Below are 13,198 nucleotides of genomic sequence, written 5' to 3' on the forward strand. Positions count from 1 at the left end.
CCCCTCAGAACTGTTCGGGGAGGGGCTCGTACGGTCTGCTTCCCTCTCCGTCTTTCTGAAGTGCAGGGCCCCGATAGCTCAAGTAATAAGAAGGATCGAGATCTTCTGACTTTTTTTTTTCTTCCACAAATCAATCACTTTGACATCACACTACATTGCATAGTGTGCTTGCGTGTGGTGGCCTTGACAGCTGACTTTCCTGTATTATAATCGTTATAATTAATGGGGAAATTTGATTCAGTGAGTAGCAACATCTACCAAGGAGACGGGTGATCATTGGATCGTTCTACTGACCAAACGACTCGATTGGAACAGAAAAAATAATGTACAACGTATGAGGGATGAATTGTATCCAGCGTTTCTGGAGCGGCTGGTAATTAGCTTGACGTTTTTACTAATTAGTCAATCTGCAGATAGATTCATCTACTCAATTTAATCAATTAAGTGCGTTCAGATCAATGTCACTGAGGAGGGCGCGGTCAGGAAGCCCCCTGGAATAACGGACTTTCAGACAGAACAACATGAACCTACAAAAACAAACGGGGTGAATAATGAATCAAACGGGTTTAGGGACGCAGGGCCCAGCCGAGCTGCACTGAGCGGGGGTTATTATGGGGTGTGAAGCGTCTGGTCTCCCACCTTCCCTTTGGCAGCGCTCCGTCCTCCAGGAACAGAGCCCAGATCTGGTGGCAGCCTGCCATGGCAACCCACAGCACGTTCCACTCCATACCGCCTGAACACACACGCACAATAAACAACAACCAAACACACAGCAAAAAGAAATATTATAAACACAAAAATAACACACACACACACACACACACACACACACACACACACACACACACACACACACACACACACACACACACACACACAGTGAGTCCATGCTGAAGGTGGATTGAAGTTGTTATGTCATCCATTCAGACTGACTGGATTCAAACAAGCCGATGAATGACTTCAGACCCATAAGTCGTCAATGCCAAGATACCGTGCGGTAAATATCCCGGATAGAACATCCGGATAGAGTAACTTCCGCAAAAGGGTCTCCGATGGGGAAGAGTGCCGTACTGGCAGTAATGAGACCTCACACACCGCATGCAGTGCCTGGGATCGATTGATTTGATGGTTCAAAACCCGTACACACATTTGAAGCTAAAGTAAGACATCTACGACGATCAAGGTCAACACAAATAAACGTTACACTTAAGCAATGAGCCGTCTGTTTTTGTTTTGTTCATCGCGATATATATTTATGAAACAAAGAAAGAGAAAGAGAGCGAGAGGGAGCAGATGACCGCAGTGACGAACACAGTGAACAGAGACAGCGTTTGTTGATACCAAGTCTTACACAAGCTTTTAACAGACTGATAAAGAAAACAGTCACGGCTGCCTCCCCCCCCCCCTCCCCAATACTGCTGAGTAACAACAGACTGATAAGGCTCCGGAACATTAAAATATAATGGAAAAAAGGGACTTGCCCTGGGTCAAAATAATAAAAGCTTAATATCAGCCGTTCTGCTTCCTTTGAGGTTAAATCAGGAGCAGGAGATTGCAATATAAGATTAATAATTACTTTCATACGACATGACCAAGAGATCCTGAGGAGAGTGGGCTCCTTATAATTCTGACGGCTCCTTTCCTCTTTCCCAAAGCTAAATGGACGAGTGAAAAAGAAGTTAGCGAGTGAAAAAATTAATCATTTTGTCTTTTAATCCCTTTTTAGAGCTTTGAAGACCACATGAGCCACTTTCAGATCATAAGTCTAAGACTCCCTTTAAACAAAAAAGAAAAATTCATTAAAAAAAAACACTAATTTGACTTTAAGCGCAGATTGCGATCGCGGTAACAGTCGGCTAGCATTCATGGAACGACGACAGATTGGGAACCGATATCGGTCAGCTTAGTCTCAGGCTGCGTTTGAGACGACCGGCTCTTCTGAAGGATTGGACTGTGATCTTATAGGAGTTGGATGCAAGCTCCAACTTTTTTCTAGTGTATGATTTTAACCTTTCAATATCAGATCAGTGGTTCCCATTCGTTTTGTGGGACTAAGTACGGTGCTCGAGCCGTTGTTGAACAAACAGCGTATCCAAAAAGGCTTCGCAAATTCCAAAAACACTAGCACATTAATGGGAAACACAAACTCTGAAAGACAAAGGCAAAAGCCAGGACGCCAACGCAAAAGCCAAACCAGTAATGCAAAAGTTTGAAAGGATTCCAATTTAATTTAATTTATTGTCGTTTTTGTGGTTTATCCACAATATTCACTGTTTGAGTAAATAATAATAGTCCCCCGTCAATAAAAGATGCCCTTTGTGTTTTCCCTTAATGCGCTTGTGTTTCCAAGTCACACCATGATCCATGCGATGAGACAAAATTAAGCTCTTACGTAGAATGGGTCAATAATGCATAGTTTAAATAATGTAGCATACATTGGTGGTAGATCTCAACTGTGGCAAATCATATTTTGTATATCTTATACATAAATCATGTATTTATTTTCTGCATTTTATACGCTATCTGTAGCTGGTGGCAAAAAAACTTAGGTTTTTCATACATTTTGTGAAAATCCATATAATAACCACAAGGTTAACATAAGTGCTGTTTAGCTCACATTTAACTAGTCAGTTTGCCTGAATCATGTTCTGACTTAAATTGAGGATCATGAGAGTGAGAAAATGTCAACATCCTCGTTATTATCTTTTTTATACTTACTCATAACCTTACCCAAACTAATCACTTGAAACTAACAGTATAATAATGAATTAAAAAGCCTGTCAAAACATCACAAAACCTTTGCTTCCCTCTCTAAAATTCCTCTCTATTCCATAGGAATTGTGTATGATGATATGATATAATTATATATATCATTGAATAAGTAAATAAATAATATAAACAAATTGTTCAGGTCTTACCCGCGGTTCCCAGGCACACATCCCAAGGAGAGCTGATTGGCTGCTGGGGTCCCATGGCTCCGCCTTCTTTGTCGGTTCCCTGAGTGCCGTCCCCAGCTATGGTGGTGACTCTCCCCGTCAACAGGTCAATCTACAACACACACACAGACACATTGTTATAACCCACCGTCATATCAACGGCCCTTAGAAGGTATGCACAAGCCTCACAGTAAGAAGTAGTAATTCCCACATCGCTACATCTCTCGCTACGTTCTACCCTTCCACTGGTCTAATGTGACACGCCATGTTCGGTGATTGAGCACCATCTTATGTTATCTAAAATAAATCTTAAAAGCTATTTATTTTTAGAATGAAAATGCATAATTAAATATAGCTTGTATGTCAGCAATCTTCCAGGACCCCCATATGCAAATAAGGAGTCCCAGAGTAAGCTCTCGACCCAGTGGTTGGCAACCACTAACTCGAGTTCAGGAGGCTGCTGATTGGCTGACCTTGCGGATCAGGTGGTTCTCGGTGTCTGCCACGTACACCAGGTCGCCCCTCATGGCCACGCCCTGCGGTGCATAGAAGGTCGCCTCCGACAGGTCGCCGTCACGCCTCCCGCTCCCCGGACCTGTGACATAGCAGATGTGAGCGGCACCCTGAAGCATGCGGGATTTGGGTGGCAATCACATCGATGACCTGAGGGGAGCACTGCACTGTGCAGCCTCTTTGTGGAAGGCCAGAGTAACCAGAGCAGTGGGAATCGCCTTCCTACTGTGTCAAGTCAACCATAGAACATCTATATCTAAACATACAATTAAGTAGGCTTTTTTTTTTTTTGTTTAACGGGTTTGCAACACGGCGACCCGAGGCGCTCAGTTATGCAAAAGCAGTCAGCAAAACACTTCCCATTGATAAAAATGACCACGGTACATAACCGCCCCTCTGCTGTTATGAAGCCTTCAGGGCATTATCCGTTCAATCAGCGACCGCATGCACACAGCTGACACGCAGCACAGCCCATCGCGTTTGCAAAAACAGAAAATGCGGAGACAACATTAACTTGACATGAACTGGCTTGAATTTATAATTAGGCTTATCTCCATATGTTGTTGCATATGTGATACAAAAGGTACAACAAAAGTGCTATCAAAGGAATTCTTTGACAGCAGGATCAGACTGAACAAAAAGCAGTAAAAGGAAGGCAAGCATCCAAAAGAACACGAGCACCAATAAAATACCTTCTTATACATAAATAACCAGCCTACATTTTGTCTTTATTAAAAACGAACAAAAGTACATCGAGTACTGTACATATTTCTTGGGACATTCTTGAAAAGACAGAACCTGTCGTTTTTAGGCATCTAGCAGGACGTCTGGAGTGACCCCAACCCCTTGACCCCTGACCCCTGACTCTGACCCCCTACCTCCCACGGTGTGCAGCAGCCTCCCCGTGGACGACACCACCAGGATCCGGTGGTGCCCGGTATCGGCGATGGCCAGCCTCTTCCCGTCGCGGTCGCCGCCGCCGTCGTCCACGGCGACCTTCCCCGGGAAGGAGAGGAGCGTGGGCGGCAGGGAGTCCCGGTACAGCTTCAGCCCCACGCCCTGCGGCGTCAGCAGCCCCCGCTCGCCGTAGTACCGCAGGGCCGCGCCCGCCAGGAGGGGCAGCCGCTGGCGGTGGCCCTCGCCCACCAGGGAGAAGAGCAGGTTCCCCCGGGGCCCCAGCAGCACCAGGGTGGGCCAGCAGGTCACCTCCAGGTCGCTCCACAGCCGCGCCTCGCCGTCGTTCACCACCGGGTGGCGGATGTCGTAGCGCAGCACGGCGCTGCGCACGTTGTCCAGCACCTGGAGGAGGAGGAGGAGGAGGAGGAGGAGGGGGAGGAGGAGGGGGAGGAGGGGGAGGAGGAGGAGGGGGAGGAGGAGGAGGGGGAGGAGGGGGAGCAGGAGGAGGAGGAGGGGAAGGAGGAGGAGGAGGAGGAGGTGGAGGTGGAGGAGGAGGGGGTGGAGGAGGAGGAGGAGGGGGAGGAGGAGCAGGAGAAGGTGGAGGAGGGGGAGGAGGAGGGGGAGGGGGAGGAGGAGAAGCAGGGGGAGGAGGAGAAGCAGGGGGAGGAGGAGGTGGAGGAGTGGGAGGAGGAGGAGGAGGAAGAGGAGGGGGTGGAGGGGGAGGAGGAGGAAGAGCAGGAGGAGGAGCAGGAGGAGGTGCAGGAGGAGGGGGAGGAAGGGGTGGAGGGGGAGGAGGAGGAAGAGCAGGAGGAGGGGGAGGAGGAGGAGGGGGAGGAGGAGGGGGAGGAGGAGGGGGGGGGGAGGAGGAGCAGGAGGGGGAGGAGGAGCAGGAGAAGGTGGAGGAGGAGGAGCAGGGGGGGGAAGAGGAGGAGAAGCAGGGGGAGGAGGAGGAGCAGGGGGAGGAGGAGGAAGGATGCAGGGTGAGGTGGAGGGGAAGGAGTTGAAAAGAAGGAGGGGGAGAAGGACGAGTAGCAGGAGACAGGAAATGGAGGAAGAGTCAGGATGAAGGCGGAGGTGAAGGAGTTGAAAAGTAAGAGGGGGAATAGGAAGAGGAGGAGGAAAAAAAGGAGGAGAAGGATTGGAAGAAGAAGAGGAGTGAAATGTAATGTCATTTTTTGTGCAGATAGCAAAAAAATACACAAAAAAACAAGGGTCTAAGCCGGCTTTCAAATAGTGCTGTTATTTTCAAGTACCCAGCGTGGGTTTAGGTAAAGTATCATTGAAACTGGTTTTACATTCATGGCTCACGACAAATCGGACACTTACCTTTTCATTTGGGAACTTGGCGGAGTGTACACCCACAATAACCAGCCCATCTAGAGGTGGATATCCCAGTGTATGGACGATAGGACAAAGCAGTGGATGGATGGGGAGACAAGCAGGATAAACAAACGTTAGCAGAGTGATTTAAAAGTTTGATAAAAAAATGCTAAAAGTTCAACTGCCCACTTTGACAACACATGAGTATATATTCCCTCCCTGTTCAAACAATTATCTGATAAAGAAATATTGGAACTCAGCCTGAGGCCACAACTGTGGTACTGGAAAGTGAACAAATTTATACTTTAATAACAAACGTATAGTAACAAATCAACGTCTGCTCTTTATCTTTGTTAATCAAAAAATACCAAAATAAATCTTTCTTCGGAGGAAATATGCATATAATTTATACCATTATTTGTATTTTTACATTGACTATTACATTTGACCCTTTGGCAGGTAAAAAAGCCTGGGTAATAAACAATCGCTTGTCTGGTAGATTTCCCCACACTGGAAGGTAAAAGGACAACATGATAACAGTTCATGTGACTGTAAAATGGTAACTTCAAAAAGGAAGAGGAGGGGGTGGAAGGAGAAGAAGGATGAAGAGAAAGGAGACGATGGAGAAAAGGGGGTGTAGGAGGAGAAGGAGGAAAAAAGGAGAAGGAATGGGAGGCAGAAGAGGAGTGAAATGTGTCGTCGAGGGACAATGTGAATACATACAAGGCTCGCAATTCTTTTGTGCAGAGAGCAAATAAAAATACAAAAAACCAACGGCAAAGTGGCTGAAACTGCCAGTTCGCTAACCCAGGCTTCAATATGTCTTGTAGCAAGCAACAACAGTTTTGATACCCAGCTAAACCCTTTGCTAGATGTCATGATGCCCTCTCTTTTATTTAACCCACTGTCCTCTCCACAGAAGACAAAAAGAAAATCAATCAGATAGTATATCAAAAAGAAAATGAAAAATCTCTCTGAGTGGCCATGGGGACAGAAATAGAGCCATACAAATACTGCCCATTCATCTCTGAAAACAGGATCCATGACATCACAACAGTTTGTCGGAGATATTCGACAAACCTCCCCTGATTTGCACAGAGCACCAATGAGCTCTGTGATCCTCAGGGGCTACCCTAAACCTCCAGTCGGCTTTTCAGAAGAATCCCTCAGTCCTATCAAAACAGCAGGCTCATTTTAGTTATGGACCCAAGGAGCCAGATTGATCACACTGTGTGTCTGGGCCTGTGTGTGTGCCCGTGGAAGGCGGCAAGCCTTACATAAGTGCCCCTTGATGGGCAAACCTTATGCAACGGTGTTACTAAGGAGAGCTTCATGTTCCATGCATTGTTCCCATCCCCCCTACTTATTCATCTTAATCTACCTAGTTTCAACAATGCACCAGAATCTTTGAATAATGTCTACTCTCAAGTGTACATCTTCATTATATTTACATTGTAACGGCTTGTTGTGTATATGGATTCTTTATTTAATATCTATCTTATTTGACATGTGTATCTTCTCTTTCTATAAATGCATTCAATTGACCATCCATTTTGAGTTACGTGATACCAGAAGGAGGTTGCACTGCCCGAGTGCTGCTCCTACACAAAAAACAGAGCTTTGAAACTCAGCCACAAAATTTACAGACCAAAGAGTGCAACTCATTTGTTCAATTCATCCCCCATATTAAATTATACCTCTATCCAACCAAAGATCTTGAATGATATTGAATCACCCTACGTCGTTGTTTGGTTGAACTCAAGTCTGAGTGGGCAACATAACATAATAATAGTTACAGTCCTCCTGATCCAATTATCTAAAAGAATGCGGAGGACATGTCTGAAAACGGCTATAAAGTAATTACTTTATTATTGATCATACAAGTCTGTTAGTGTAGTGTTTCCCCAACCTTTTTTTCTGGGGACCCATTTTTCTTTAAATTACAAACCATCGTGACCCAATACACAATAGGCCTTATCTATAAAATCGTGAGGAGAAAAAATTGGAGCATTCATTAACAATCCTGAACGTTTTCACTGCCAATTCCGCATCCACTGAAATATGAACTTAAACCATGGAAGTAAATCTGTGCCATCGGATTTTGAAAATAAAAAGCCATTGAATTCTAAGCACTGAATATTTATGTATTGAAATAACGTGTCTGGATTTTTTGCCTATGAATTTAACTCAATAAATCATATTCAGCTTTATTTTTCAATGTTAAAAAATTCAAAATCAAATACGTTAAAAAATTCAATGTAAATATTTTCAACTCCGATAGGGGGTATTCTTTTTGTGACACCGAATGCACGTTAAGTGGCTGGAGCAAAACGGTTGATATGCCTCTGTGGTGGCATAACAAGAGCGCAACGAGCGCGCAGAGCCAACACTATTCCGCACCGACTGACATGATACAGAAATGAGGATGAAATCCAGCCAAGTCACTGCAATCACACACACACACACACACACACACACACACACACACACACACACACACACACACACACACACACACACACACACACACACACACACACACACACACACACACACACACACACACACACACACACACAGGCATTAGTTTGTTTACTTTATACTGCAGTAAAAAAAACTAAAAACGGTGTGCACTATAAAAAAACATAAATAAAACATAAGATCCCCCCCCCCTCACCTATTAAATGTGCTTAATAAATACATTTGATTTGATTTGATTAGCATTTTACAACCGATACAATGGATGGGCGTTTAGTAAGGTCCACCACCATTGCTTCTCTCCCCATAAAAATCTAGTCAGTGTTTAATGACGTTGATTTACCTTTGAGCATTTCCTATTATAGGCTACTGTGTAAAACGCTGTTTAAAATTAACGTTTGCATCCAGAAGGCAGAATCGAGTGACGCTCTTATTCCCGCTCTCCTTGCTTGACCGCGATCTAGCATCTAGGATTGATTGCTCTTCCTTGGGTCCCCGGATGTTAACACTGAATTTTCCGACATTGAATTTTTGCAGCTGAATTTGGCATGTTGAATTTGGGGACGTTGAAAATATTTACGTTGAATTTTTTAACGTTGAATATTTGATTTTGAATTTTTAACATTGAAAAATAAAGCTGAATAGGATTTTTTTGAACATTTGAAGAGTTAAATTCATAGACAAAAAATCCAGTGCAAATATTCAGCGCTTGGAATTCAATGGCTTTTTATTTTCAAAATCCTTTGGTTCCATATTAAACCAGCCATTTCTAAGAGATGAATCACAACTTAATTTGATGCACTTGCTATTGAAAACATAAAACAAGTATTAAATACTTTATAAATGAGACCAAAGAAATGCGTTTAGGCGGAGTCAACATCTCCTTGTTTTGGCTATCTCATTGTTTTTATTTCCTCTCATCAGTAAAACAAACACAATGTACATTAGCCTTTCAACTAGATTCAATGTTAAAGGTAAAATTATCAGAACAATAGAAACATTCAGTACTATCAAAAAACATGCTTCTTGTTGAAAGTTTTTTCAAATGTTAATGTGTAAAAAAATAATATATACATATTTTGTTATAAAAAAAAATACATTTATTATACCCAATTCAGATATCCCGCAACCCACATGTGGGTCGCGACCCAGTCTTTGGGAAAGACTGTGTTAGTGTATGAATCTGTATGACTTAGGCCAGTAAAAGCTGAGCTGATTACCCACTGCTATTGTTCCTGCTGTCAGGCTTACAATTTGGGTACAGACTTCAGCAAGAGTGTGTTTGCCATTGTCATGCTTTTGAAATATACAACTTTAGGGAGGGTTCAATTTTCATTTTAACTTAAAAATCCACTCTATTATTACTACACAAGCATTGTCAAATCGATATGGTACACAGATACACAAATAGATATATGTAGGTAACAAAAGTGCTGAGGTTATAAGGGACTTATTATTATATTATTCTCCAACCTAACATCCTCTTTGTGCAGCAAGTACCACAGACAAAATCATGAATAGAGGATTCACGTCACTTATTTGAGTAAATCCGAAATAGCGCTAGGCAACACTGACGCCGTCAGAAAGAAAGTGCCAACGCCGCCATACTGCGCTACTATTTGCTTCCTGTAAAACCCAGCCAGCAGGCTTGGTACCAGCACAGATTGGGAGGATGCTGGGGTAGGGAGATGAGGGCAGGGTGGTGGGGTTGGGATGGGGTGACCATGGCTCTCACACCTCATTGGGCACAGCAGCAAACAGAATGTACCGGCAGTTGTGCCAAAGATAAGGCTAGATAATGTTTAGTGTTGCTGTGCCTGCAAGCTGCTTTCGTGTCCTTACAGTGTGTTCTGCGTATATTTTGCAGGTGGGTGTGTATGTGCATTGGATGTAGTGTATGTTGTATGGGTGTGATAGTGTGTAAATGTCTATGGTGTGTAAGGGTCTTAGTGTACATGAGGCCTGTACGATTCTTTGTGTTTAAATGGTGTGCATGTCTTGATCTTTAAGTGTGTCAGCAGGAACATGTTGGTTGGTGTGTGGAAATGGTGTGTCTGTCTTTATGTGTAAGTGTGTTAGCCAGTGTGTTTGTGGTGTGTCAGTGTCTCGTGTAGGTGTCATCTAGTGTAAGAATGCTGGCTGGGGCGTACGTGTGTGTGTGTGTGTGTGTGTGTGTGTGTGTGTGTGTGTGTGTGTGTGTGTGTGTGTGTGTGTGTGTGTGTGTGTGTGTGTGTGTGTGTGTGTGTGTGTGTGTGTGTGTGTGTGTGTGTGTGTGTGTGTGGCGACTGGACAGGAGACAGAGCTATGATGTTGCCTCAGCGGCCCCTTTCAAAGAGATTACGGATAGTGGCATTCGCCAAGTCCTTCGCCAGGTTACGGGATTACAATACGATGCTCAATGGTTTATTTATTGTTGATGCAATATGGTTGTATTCAAACAATGTATACAATTGTAGACTTGAATTTGTCAGCGTATTTATGCGATCGTTTCATTGTGCGTAACTGGCTGTGTGTGCTATTATCTGCATTTTGAATACAAATGAAACAGTACATTTGTTTAGTTTATGGTTTGTTTAGTTTATGGTTTAGTTTATTGGGTACTTCATGTTTTTCTTTAATATTCATTGCTTGTTGATTATACCGTCAATATCTTGCAGAATGAACGACATTACAGGAGGTGAGTTCAGTACTATGGAGACACGATGAACTCGTTACAAAACCATACCACTATCACTTTCAATCAAACCGCCAGAGTGTGCTTTGAGTTAACGAGGTATTATAATAACCATGGGAGGGTGCAGGGTTACAAAGTGGCCCTAATGAGAGATTCAATATATGCTAGCGGGTTCACTTTGCAGCAGAGGTAAAGAGTTCCTCAGGGGGCCTGGAGGAGACGCCGGATGCTGTTCTCAACCCTCTGGGTCACTGGGTGCATATGCTCGTGTGAACACACATTCCAGTGATGCTTTATAGAACAGAGTGCCCTCGATGACATCAAACGCAAAACCCCTGCACAGTAACAGCCGACGGTGAAGCGTCACCTGACACGAAGCAACCAATGGACGAACAATGGAACCAAGGTTGGTACAGGTAGTTATGGACACATAACTACCGTGCAGGTATACCGGTATGATTGACAAAACAATGTTTGAGTTTTCAGAAATACATTTATAAAATGTATTTATTTATTAATTATAAGAGAACATGATTCCAAGAAAAGGTTGTCTAAAATATTTGGGACTAAAGAAAGTGTGCGTTTAGCTGAACTTAAAGTACAATCCTGTTGGGTTGTTCAACCTTTTTATTCCAAATTGGTCCACATTTGGGTAAAGCTCCTCTCACCCATTTGCAAAAAAATCTTAAGGCATATAAACACATGAGGAAGCAGATAGATTCTCAACTGTTGGTATATCATAACCATTGTTAGCTCAACAAAATACTTTTTGTCATCAAAGTTGTGTTTGATCGCATAAACCACCTGCACAGACAATCCAGGATCGTGCAATATTTTGCAACTGAACATGGTGTTTATAATAATTGCATAGAGGAGGCAGTTTCAGAGGAAAAATTGCCTTCAATGAGACATCTGGTGGCCAAATGCTGCAATTGCGATTGTTCGGCTTGAGGTCATTCTATTCTAATCGCCCTGACTTTTCAATAGAGGGGTCAAGTTACAAAATTGTACAATGGGTTTTCAAGATATCTACCTGTTCGTGCCTCAAAGTTTATATTGTCAATTATTGCATTGGATTCATTGATATAATTCAAGATTTTGCCTACCTCTACTTAAACCTCTCCATCTTTGCTCTACCTCACTTTATTGGCATCAAATATTGACCCAGGTACTCATCAGATGTTGTGCTATGGCCCCATAGCACTATAGGGCTTACAACTGATTGTTCACTAGGTGGAATTCAATCTGAAACACGATATTTATTTCCGGCGAAATACAATCTTCCACTCATGCTGTGTTGTCACATTATTCACTCTAACCACCTCATTGGATATTTCACTTGCACAACAATCTATATTCCTTTTTGTACCAAGATAACATATTAAAGCCTTTGCAGTTGTGGAGATATACTCTTACTTTGGGTATGTTAGTTTCAGGAATATAATCTGAAATAGGCCAAGTGGTGATGAAGTTAACCCCGACCTACCCGTGACAGAGTGAGTGTTCTCCAGGCGGTGCAGGTCAGGCAGGATGTGCATGCAGTTGATGCAGCAGTACGTGAAGAAGTCCAGGACCACCACCTTCCCGGACAGCTCCTTCTCCAAAGAAAGCGGCCCCTCTGTGTTCAACCATTCCAGGCCTGCAGAGAGAGGGGTAGGGGGGGGGATTAGCATATTTTTTATGCATTGGTGCATTTTATTTACCCAACGAAGATAGTGACTGATGTGCTGGAACATAAACATGTATTTTTTATGTCGGGACAAACACAACAAGAGGTTTTTTTATATGTGAAAGCTACGGATATATGCTGCAATCAAAAATTAACCCAAAACCCAAATCTTTGGTTATGCTGGTTTGAAGCTTCATGACAGTGGGGCAATCCACACTGTTGATAAAGTTGACCAATCGAACGAAACTTTGAACACAAAGTATGCACACAGGAATCACTATAATATAAAAGGTCTATATTATGTTATATATTGTTTACATTTAAATAAGTTGATGAAGTCCACTGTGATCCAGAGTCCACTAGCCTATATGTTTACTGTCACCCATGAGCAGCACTGTTGTTGTGAGTAGCCAGCGGTCTTGTTGTGGTCTCCTACCTGGCTGGAAATCGGATATCTTCAGATCTCCACTCTCTTCTAACTTATTCAGATATTCATAGACGATCTTTTCTTTCTCTGTTTGAGTTGTGGCCTCCGTCAGGGCGGTGTCGAGCTGGGTCTGGAGAGGAAACAGATCAGACAGACTGCTCCGGGACGCCATCGTCTCACTACCAGAAGAGGAGCAGGGCGGGTAGAGACATCACAGTGATTCAACAAATGTGATTTCGCTAAAATAAAAATATCCGATTAAATATTACGCAGGACAAAGAATA

The 13,198-nt window shown here is 43.4% G+C and overlaps 1 protein-coding gene across 1 annotated transcript in view; it reads right to left on the reverse strand.

Annotated features, from left to right (window-relative positions):
* nhlrc2 (NHL repeat containing 2) overlaps positions 1-13,131 on the reverse strand; it is a 16,657-nt gene extending 3,526 nt beyond the window's left edge. The window contains 8 exon segments of the mRNA XM_060037279.1: positions 466-491; positions 575-733; positions 2,919-3,048; positions 3,410-3,531; positions 4,328-4,748; positions 5,673-5,722; positions 12,305-12,457; positions 12,924-13,131. Of these exon segments, the coding sequence (XP_059893262.1) occupies positions 466-491; positions 575-733; positions 2,919-3,048; positions 3,410-3,531; positions 4,328-4,748; positions 5,673-5,722; positions 12,305-12,457; positions 12,924-13,086 (1,224 nt within the window). The 5' untranslated portion in view covers positions 13,087-13,131.
* Positions 13,132-13,198: the final 67 nt, after the last annotated feature.

This window comes from Gadus macrocephalus, chromosome 18 (assembly GCF_031168955.1).
Source record: "Gadus macrocephalus chromosome 18, ASM3116895v1".
NCBI classification, from domain to species: domain Eukaryota; kingdom Metazoa; phylum Chordata; class Actinopteri; order Gadiformes; family Gadidae; genus Gadus; species Gadus macrocephalus.